We start from the raw sequence: 10,395 nt of genomic DNA, 5'->3' as shown, positions 1-10,395 counted from the left end.
AATAAGACACATTTGTACAAAAAGTGCAGTGCAAAGAGTGCACTGCACGGAAAACAAAATGTATTATTATTTATCGGGGCCCATTTATCCCCAGAAAAGGAAAGAACACCTAATTATGCTTAAAATGTGATCTAGTCCATTAGGGTGCGTTTCCTATTGAGTTTTATGGACTTCATTAAAGGCTATTTACCTGCTCTACGTTTTCATCCGTTTAGATAAGATGCAGCTCTATATTGTGAGCAGGTCAGAATTCAAATGAATAATTGATTTTCAACTGATCAGGCTATAATATCCAAATGTTTGGGAAGATGTTTTAAATCTAAATGTTATATCTACAAGAATGCAAGAATAAGGCATGTCATTCTGAGTATAATTGTCATTAATAATGTTATTTTCATTTTTTATTTACCTGCAATATAGGCCTAAAGTGGAAAAGGAAGCAATCTTACTTACTCGTGGACCCCGATCTTGAAGAGAGTAGCGTGACCTATGAATCCAGCCCCACTTTGAGCCGCGTGCTCTGACTGGCTCTCATTCGTTACACGAGCAAATAGTGAGTTTTATCTTTGTAGTGCAACACAAAAAGTTAATGAAATGAGTGAGAGCTGTAGTAGTGCACGGCAAGGCAATTGCATGCCTTGCAACGCTCTGAACAGGCCTGATATCATCATGCCTCATAATAAAATGTTCCTTTGTAAAATATACCATGTGAATATGGATACAGTGACCCCACTCACTTGAATCAATGAGCTGCAAACCAACTCCATAGACACTACGATTTATTAATTTAATCATTGAACCTATTGCACAAAGTAGTGCACAATACAAAAAAAGTAGTGTTGCCTTTTTTTCCAATATAAAAATGTTAATTTGGAAACATGGTTTAGATGTAGTAGATAATAGACTCCCTCTAACTGTCGAGGGAGATCACATATATTTCGTTGTAGTATTCCAAGATATCGCGAATCCAACACGAGATGAGTCATATAGGCCAATATTTCGGGCCCACACACGTAGTTGAGGCAATACATCAAGCGGCAGGCGACGGAAAAAACCAGTGGCCTACTGATTGTTAGGGACTCGCAGTTCAGGACGAAAGTATAGTCTATAAGAGAGAGATTCATATATGGGGTTTTTTCAGGCTGTTATTTCGATAAAATCTTTGGCTTGAAGTGGCAGATCACGCAGTCTGTAAATTCGCCGAGGTTTGATATAAGAGAGAGATCACACATTAGGCCTAAAGCAACAAAGATAGCAATCATATCATGATCCAAGTGCAGGGTGAGTAGTACTGCATCCCTTTCTCCTTAAATTATCTATACAGTCTCATTTTTGGCTATTCATTTTCCGTCATGTTCGTAGCTTGTATGCATATTTTCATCGTTTATGTTCATCCACAAGCCTATCAACAAATTGAACATATTTTACACTAGCCTTGACTATCCATAATTATTTTGTCCCCAAAAGGTGACTCCTGCACCATAGTTTTCCGAGTTTGTAGCACATTTGGGGCAAACGAAGGCTCAGTCACTCTCCTCCTTGTCTTCCTGAATGGTGGTGGTGGAATGGTTGTACAATCCTTGCGCCATGAGCTGGAGAGCCAGGCCGTTCTTATAGCCGTTGGCCTTTTTGATTTTGGCCCGTTTGTTCTGGAACCAGATTTTGATTTGTGACTCATTGAGGTTGAGCTCCTGGGCTAGAGACTGTCTCCTCTGCTCCGTAATGTAACGGTTGGCCTGGAACTCCGTCTTCAGTCTTTGAAGCTGCTCAACCGTGAACGCCGTTCTGGGTCGCTTGTCTTCCTTTTCGTTTTTCGTCTTTTTCAATTTCCGTGTCCTTGGGCCTACAGTAGGGACGACAATAAAAACGGGAATATAAATATTCAGCGAGCGCCAGAGATCTATAGCTTTCATCAACCAGAAACAATTAAATTGAGGATTTTAGGTTAGACTTCATAATAATAGCCAAATAATAAAAGCAACGTACCCTAATAATAACCATGATCCTATATTCATAATAATAAAAATAAACAATGTAATAATGGTAGGCTACTAATAATAAACGATAATAAACTAAACGTTATTATAGGGTAAGTATTTGCTGTAGGCTATATAACGCTATGGCCATCCCAATGGTAGGCCTTTAATAATCACTGTGAATAACATTTGGCTACTGAAAAGAGGAAGGTCCACTCAGCGGCAGGCCTTTGAAGTAGCTGTGGGTCGACTATCATAATTATTTAGCTAAAATTTGCAAACCATAAAATTTAAAGCCAACTACAGCAATTTTACAACATACAAGTTGTAGGACTTTTGGCAAGTGTGTCTGTTATAGGCCTACCATTGATCAAAAGCCTACTAAAAATAGAATCATTAAAGCTCAGTGATCTCTAGCTTTGTTGACATAGGCTAATAAAGGCATTCATTCAGATATCCTGAATTTACGTTAAAATATTTCGCCCAAAGGTATAGGCCTATGTGCGTATGGGTACGCTACAGTATACATTTAAATATACAACATTATCAGGGGCTAAAGACAAAACAAACAGCCACAAATAAACAATATGATAGGAGTCACAGGAAATATAATTTATCAATTAATATTCATTTTTAAAGTTTATAGGCTATTTGATGCTAGGCCTATCTTCTTTTTCTAACACAAATACAACATCTTCAGTGAATTGTTTATTAAATTTGATATTGATTTATATAGGCCTATCTTTAAATTCCCTGTCATTATTTTTGCAATGATTTTGTCAATACCTACTTTAGGTAGCCTAGGGGTTAGAGCGTTGAGCCAGTAGCCCGAAAGGTTGCTGGATCGAATCCCCGAGCTGACAAGGTACAAATCTGTCCTTCTGCCCCTGAACAAGGCAGTTAACCCACTGTTCCCCGGTAGGCCGTCATTGTAAATAAGAATTTGTTCTTAACTGACTTACCTAATTAAATAAATAAATATAAAACGCAGTCTTTTGGACAAGTGTATTTTAATTATGAAAAGATCATTTATTGACATGCCAAAACAGCATTGGAACCATTGGACTTTCTTAGCCCAAACAAAATAAACATTGTTCATGCTTACGATTTAACGTAGCCTAGGCTGCTATTGATTAATAATAATAATAATAATATATGCCATTTAGCAGACGCTTTTATCCAAAGCGACGATTAACAAAGTAAGTGGGGAGAATTACACTAAGTCCACACACAGATAATATACATCCTCTATCAAGACAGTCAAATGGTTCATTCATTCAATATGCCGACAGCAATGAGATTCTTTTCCAGGTTCTAAGTTTTTTCAAGTGCACCTTCTTTAATTTAATTATATTCAACCTTGATTTTTCTAGTCTCATGGAGATTGAAAAATATATTGAACACGGTCCATTAAAATGATTGTAGGTTATGAATAATATACACGTATAGCCTATATGAGCCTACAGTTGTATTATGTCGAATGTAAGAACTATATCTCTCTTTTAATTCAATGAATGGAGTAGGTTCTAATTTTAAGTTACATTCTTTTAAAAGATGTCACATCTGCACGGATTTATTTTGTAGGCCTTTAGCCTACAAGATGCAACCAGTGGTCATGGGACCAAGATTTCACTTGCAAATAAGAAGAGTGAAATGTTGGGCCACACAGTCATCAACGACATGTTGTTAACATGTTCTGATATGTTGTCAAATATGCTCTTGAAAACAAACTACTCGATTTTTCACTGTTTCCATTCATTTTACTTTATTGGTAGATTGTGCACATGCTAGACTAAGTCTATCAGTCAACTAAGCCAATCGGTGAATATTTTCCAACTTGCACCACGTGAATGACAGATATTGGTAGACTATCTTGAATAGCATAAAATCAATACATTACTCAATATCAATATATAAATGACAAAATATACAGTAGGTTAATACTGATGCTACACAATCCTTTTACAGTATTTATGTATAATTTCAACACACAATTGTCCAAGTGGCCTAAATGTGCTTTATTGTTCCTTGTATTTTTTTTGTAATAAATGAAGGATTCTTTACAAATAATAGCTTATAGCATCATTTAAAATGGAGAAGGTTTGATTCCAGTTGAACATTGATTGAGTCTGTTAGCCTATATTTTGCACTCAGTCAGTCCTTATTTTCATGCAGTAACAGGACCACTAAGCATGCACTATAGCCTACATATTTTGTCCTTCATCACAGTGCGAAAAGAGAGTATAAAATACACTTTTATTTCACAAATAAAAGTATGAATTAATTTAAAACATTTAAAACAATTGTTTAAAAAACTATTGCCTCACCAGATGAGGGCCTGTCCGAGTATCTAGTGCAATACACCCAGGCAGGCCACAGCAGCGGTTGGGACTCGGGGGAGGGCGCTGCGCCGCCACTAACTCCGTTCACAACCATAACAGGAGAAGTGTTCTCGCCGAACTTGGGCGTGCTACCTCCGGAGCTGTCGTTGGCTTTCGAGGACGAGGTGCTCTTTTGGGGGGTTGGAGACAAGGCCAAGGACGAGGAGGAGGAAGAAGTGCTGTCGCTACTGCAATTGGAGTCCTGGCATGGCGTTCCAGGATGAGTCGGTCTGGCGACCAAAGGGTGGGCGCGCTCTCGGCTGGAAGTCTGAGACCTCTCCCTCGCACCTAAGCCCTGCTCCTTCCTGCAGCCGAAATCTGGCCGTAGAATATTGTCAATAAAAAAGTTGGTGGTTCTGTGCGCCTGCTGCGCTGCTTGGAGAGGCAGGATGGGCGGCGAAGGCAGACTTGGAGAAGGAGAAACGCTCTCCCCTTCACTCAACTCCGGGCTGTGTAGATCCCTTTGCCCCTCCATCACTGAAAATGGTTGCAAAGGGGCGGATGCAGGCTCCTAACCAATTCCACTTGTTTGTGTGTATTTGAATCCAAATATGACAAGATTGAAGCTATACGGTGCACACTAAAGGAGAATTACTCCCTCTCTGATTTGGTGCACATATTGATTTCTAAATTGTTGACATCCCTCGTGCGTAACGCACCAACGTGTCATGGTAGTCGACTATGACAAGACTGACAAGGCATCGCACGCTACTCTCGCAGCCACGAGCTTTTCACCACTGTCTATATGACAGTTCGATCTTCACTAACTCCTCACATCACTCAGCTTCTCCCACACGTTTCCCACACTAACCGGAAGCGCGTGAACCCCTTCGAACGTGCAGTGGGCCAATCAATGACTGAGACACTTTTGGACACGGGAGACGATATCCAATAAAGTCTCGCATCTCTGGGTAAGTAGGCTACATGGTACCAAATATGGGTTTTAAGAAAACCCAACAAGATTATCACCTCTACTCGCCTGCTGCAAATTTGCCTGTTGTATTCTCAGTAAAATAATGCTAGACCGAGAACACAGTAGTAGGCCTAAACTATACGGATGTATACACATTGCAAATTGCAAATGCAAATTGCAAATGCGTATAGCCCACATACTTTTTATAGGTTAGATTTATCTTTATGATATATATATATTTGTGTGTGTGTGTGTGTGTGTGTGTGTGTGTGTGTGTGTGTGTGTGTGTGTGTGTGTGTGTGTGTGTGTGTGTGTGTGTGTGTGTGTGTGTGTGTGTGTGTGTGTGTGTGTGTGTGTGTGTGTGTGTGTGTGTGTGTGTGTGTGTGTGTGTGTGTGTGTGTGTGTGTGTGTGTGTGTAAATATTGATATGTGCAGGCTAATTTATTTCACGTGTGCCTTGGTCCCACAAACAAATGTGCAGACATAACCAGATGAGTGGCTTTCGCCCATAATCAAAGCATAACCAGATGAGTGATCCATGATGTGTTTTGATTTATGCATGGTTATGTCCACAACATGAGCCCGTGTTCTATACCGTCTTTCGATTCTTTGTTTATCCATTAAAAGAAAACGTTATTATGTATAGGCCCACTAACACACCTGTCTGTGGGGTGTAATGGCATTATAGGTGTAATGGCACCCACACGCACGCACGCGCACGCACGCACACACCAAAACATTAATTCAAAACAAATTAATAATTATAATGACTAGCGTGTAGGCCATGCAGATGCAACGCAATCATACGTCCAGCCCACATTGTTTTATTTCAGTTGGGCCTACAGAGCTGAAATCTCTATCGACAAGCCATTTGCTGGTACTTAATTACATTTAATTTAGGACACTATCACTATTCCATTTTGCAAAGTAGCCATTGTGAGACGCAATTCTTTTCAGACGGTAAATGGGCGCAGGGACTGTTATCTTGCCTGCAAAGATACGCCTTGAGAGGGACTGCTAAGGATCATTTATAGCTTTTAATTACTCTTCATTCCGCTTGATCAGCTAGGCGTACATCACACGGAACAGAGGAAAAAGCCAGTCAAAAGCTCTGTCACCAATCCCGCACAGGAGGATTAATCAAAAAAGTGCACGGGGCTGAGGCTCAAATACAGGCATGGGAGAAGCACTTCATTCTCAGGGTCCTCATGAAGCGCACTGAATAATACCAGGGTCCTCGGAGACGCCATTTACACAGATTACTTTACTGACGGTTTAACGTTCTGTAATTCATATCACCTTTCATGTAGCCTTCTGGAGCCGGATCCTCTACGGTGGAGATATGGATGTAGCTTTTATCATGTAAACGTCTTTGGATACGTTAACGGGAAATGGTCCGGAAAAAGCCGTTTCTGCAGTATCAAATTATTAATTTAAATGTTCAATCACCATGAAGACTACAAGCACATTTTACTCGACAAATCCAGAGAACAAGGTGTTCCAAAACGGCTGTTACACATCAATGATGCATCGCGCAGTGGCTGTGAAAGGAACATAAGCCTACAGGCCTAGTAAGCTATTGGAGAGGCATTTGTTAGGTGGCATATGTTTTAGATGCGGTGAATTTGTTTGAAAAGTTTAGTAGTTTGATCTCTCTCCCACTCTCTTCCCACACACACACACACACACACACACACACACACACACACACACACACACACACACACACACACACACACACACACACACACACACACACACACACACACACACACACACACACACACACACACACACACACACACACACACACTATCTGTGTCCTAACGTCAACAAATTAATCCATAGGCCAGCATCCAAATTTCAAGATCCATTCGATGGAGGATTTATCCTCATTATTTTGACCATGCAGCGTTTAATTAGCCAGCTTCAACTCACTTCATAACTCACACCATGTAGTCACCTGTACATGCAGGCTGTCTGGGGGTTGGCGATGCCTTTGGAACTGACGATGCGCTTTGTTCATACAGTTGGAATGTTCACTTCTTTTTGGAAACAGATGTTATTGAAACGTTGCATATATGAATATATGTCAAACTCAATCCACGGAGGGCCGAGTGTCTGCGGGTTTTCGCTCCACCCCTGTACTTGATTGATGAATTAAGGTCACTAATTAGTAAGGTATTTGTGGTTGACTTAATTGAAAGAAGAAAAAAACCCGCAGATATTCGGCCTTTTGTGGAATGAGTTTGACACCCCTGCAATAGGCTATCTTGTATATAGGGCCTGCTTACCTTTCCATAATATTTCATTAGAAAGCATATATTGATTGCCTATAGCCTATGACACGTACTTTTAGTCCCCCAGGGCCTGGGTGGTTCGAGCTCTGAATGCTGATTGGCTGGCAGCTGCGGTATATCAGACCGTATACCATGGGTATGACAAAACATTTATTTTTACTGTTCTAATTATGTTGGTAACCAGTTTATAATAGCAATAAGGCACCTCGGGATTTTGTGATATATGGCCATTATACCACAGCTAAAGCCCGTGAGCGTTGCGTCGAGAATAAGAACAGCCCTTAGCTGTGGTATATTGGCCATATACCACACCACCTCGGGCCCGATTGCATAATTAGCCAACACCAATGTCTTACTTCAATGCTTTATGCCTGAGTTGGATTAAGCATTTTATTTGTTACCCTTTGTAGGACGATTAGGCCTACATTCCACAAGCGTACTTTGTTATTTAAAAGGAATACTTAACATATAATCCGTTACTAAAGTGATTTTACTAAAGTAAAATTATTCTCTCAAACTTTTGGTCATTTGTTTACAAACTCGTAGGACAGTTCAACTGTATGTTTTGCCATCCATCCGTATAGACAAATATTAGGTAAATGCTGTATCTGTGACACAGAAGGCTGCCTGCCGGTTGTTCGGCAGAATATAATAAACATTCATATGCTTGCCTCCAATCCACAGCTTTCCTTTTGAAACCGACATGCAAATCTGTAATATCCTCAACAATAGCGGTCATGGGTACTAATCAACAGTAGGCCTAAACTTCAAAACTATTTTCTCTTTATCCATGATGTGTTTTTCTTTTATATGGAATTATGGAATTGTAAGTCTGAATCTTTCCTGACATAGCGCAATGAAGTTCAACAGAGAATTTACTGGAAGTTAGGAGAATGAGACAAAGGCGCATATGGTTTTAATTATAAGATAATTTACGATTTTCTGTCTTTACAATTCACTATAGGGCCTAGCATACTGGAACAACTAAAATGAAAACAGATTTAATTGACTATTTATAAAACATATTTCTACACTGCAGAATGACCTATCACACAATAATCTAATATGTCCACCAATGGCCAGTGATAATTTGATAGTCTAATTACCAAACTACACATTATTTCAATGTTTCTTTTGTTTTAACATACCGTGCCTTCAGAACGTATTCACACCACTTTACTTTTTTCCACATTTTCTTGTGTTACAAAGTGGGATTCAAATGTATGTCATTGTAATGTCAAAGTGGAAGAAGAATTCTAACATTTCTAAGAAATACATGAAAAAGTAAACACTAATATATCTTGATTAGAAAAGTATTCAACTCCCTGAGTCAATACCTGTTAGAATCGCCTTTGGCAGCGATTACAGTTGTGAATCTTTCTGGGTAAATCTCCTAGAGCTTTCCACACCTGGATTGCACAATATTTCCACATTATTCTTAAAAACGTTCTTCAACCTCTGTCATGTTGGTTGTTGATCATTGATAAACAGACATTTTTAAGTCTTGCCATAGATTTTCAAGCCAATATAATTCAAAACTTCACCTAGATCACTCAGAAACATTCAATGTCATCTTGGTAAGCAACTCCAGTGTATATTTGGCCTTGTGTTTTAGATTATTGTCCTGCTGAAAGGTGAATTTGTCTCCCGGTGTCTGTTGGAAAACAGACTGAACCAGGTTTTCTTCTAGAACTTTGCTTGTGCTTAACTCGATTCTGTTTATTTTCATCATTTAAAAAAACTCTGCACTCCTTGCCAATGACAAGCATATACCCTTAACATGGTGCAGCCACCACCATGCTTGAAAATGTAACGAGTGGTACCCTGTGATGTGTTCTGTTGGATTTGCCCCAAACATAACGCTTTGTATTCAAGACATGAAGTTAATTTCTGCAGTTTTGCTTTAGTACCTTATTGTAAACAAGATGCATGTTTTGGAATATATTTATTCTGTACAGGCTTCCTTCTTTTCACTCTGTCAATTAGGTTAGCTTTGTGGAGTAACTACAATGTTGTTGATCCATCTTCAGTTTTCTCCTATCACAGCCATTAAGCTCTGTAACATTGGCCTCATGGTGAAAGCCCTGAGCTGTGTCCTTCTTCTCCAGCAATTGAGTTAGGAAGGATGCCTGTATCTTTGTAGTGACTGGGTGTATTGATACACCATCCAAAGTGTAATTAATAACGTCACCAGGCTCAATGGGATATACAATGGCCTCTTTTGTTTGTTTGTTACCCCTTTACCAATAAGTACGCTTCTTTGCGAGGCATTGGAAAACCTGCCTGGTCTTTGTGGTTGAAACTGTGTTTGAAATGCACTGCTCGACTGAGAGACCTTACAGATACTTACTTGTATGTGTGGCGTACAGAGATGATGAGTCATTCAAAAATCACGTTAAATACTATTATTGCACACAGAGTGAGTTCATGCAACTTATGACCTATTAAGCTAATGTTTACTCCTGAACATATTTAGGCTTGCCATAACAAAAGGGTTGAACACTTATTGATGCAAAACATTTCAGCTTTTCATTTTAAATGAATTAGTAAACATTTCAAAAAGCATAATTGCACTTTATGGGGTTACAGTTCAGCCTGTAACAACCAGATGTGGGAAAGGTCCAGTGGTGTGAACACTTTCTGAAGGCACCTAACCTAATAATACATAAGCCTATCTATGGAACAAGTGTGTAGGCCCTACAACCCTACATGCCAATTATATGGGACAAGAGATTGTATGATATGAACCTAGATTGTTGGCATTGTCAGACTTACTGCAGCTGGTGTCTGAGAACAAAATGTAAAAAAAATAATAATAATAATAA

The 10,395-nt window shown here is 39.4% G+C and overlaps 1 protein-coding gene across 1 annotated transcript; it reads right to left on the bottom strand.

The window, feature by feature from the left end:
• Positions 1–768: 768 nt before the first annotated feature.
• LOC124025293 (homeobox protein engrailed-1-B-like) lies at positions 769–5,152 on the bottom strand. Its single transcript, XM_046338864.1, has 2 exons — positions 4,304–5,152; positions 769–1,843 (listed from the first exon to the last, which is right to left on the bottom strand). The coding sequence occupies exons 1-2, from the start codon at positions 4,830–4,832 to the stop codon at positions 1,524–1,526; spliced, it is 849 nt and encodes a 282-aa protein (XP_046194820.1). The 5' UTR covers positions 4,833–5,152; the 3' UTR covers positions 769–1,523.
• Between the last annotated feature and the right edge of the window lie 5,243 nt (positions 5,153–10,395).

Source organism: Oncorhynchus gorbuscha, linkage group LG01 (assembly GCF_021184085.1).
Source record: "Oncorhynchus gorbuscha isolate QuinsamMale2020 ecotype Even-year linkage group LG01, OgorEven_v1.0, whole genome shotgun sequence".
In the NCBI taxonomy this organism is placed as follows: domain Eukaryota; kingdom Metazoa; phylum Chordata; class Actinopteri; order Salmoniformes; family Salmonidae; genus Oncorhynchus; species Oncorhynchus gorbuscha.
This window is presented reverse-complemented; position numbering and strand designations above follow the sequence as displayed.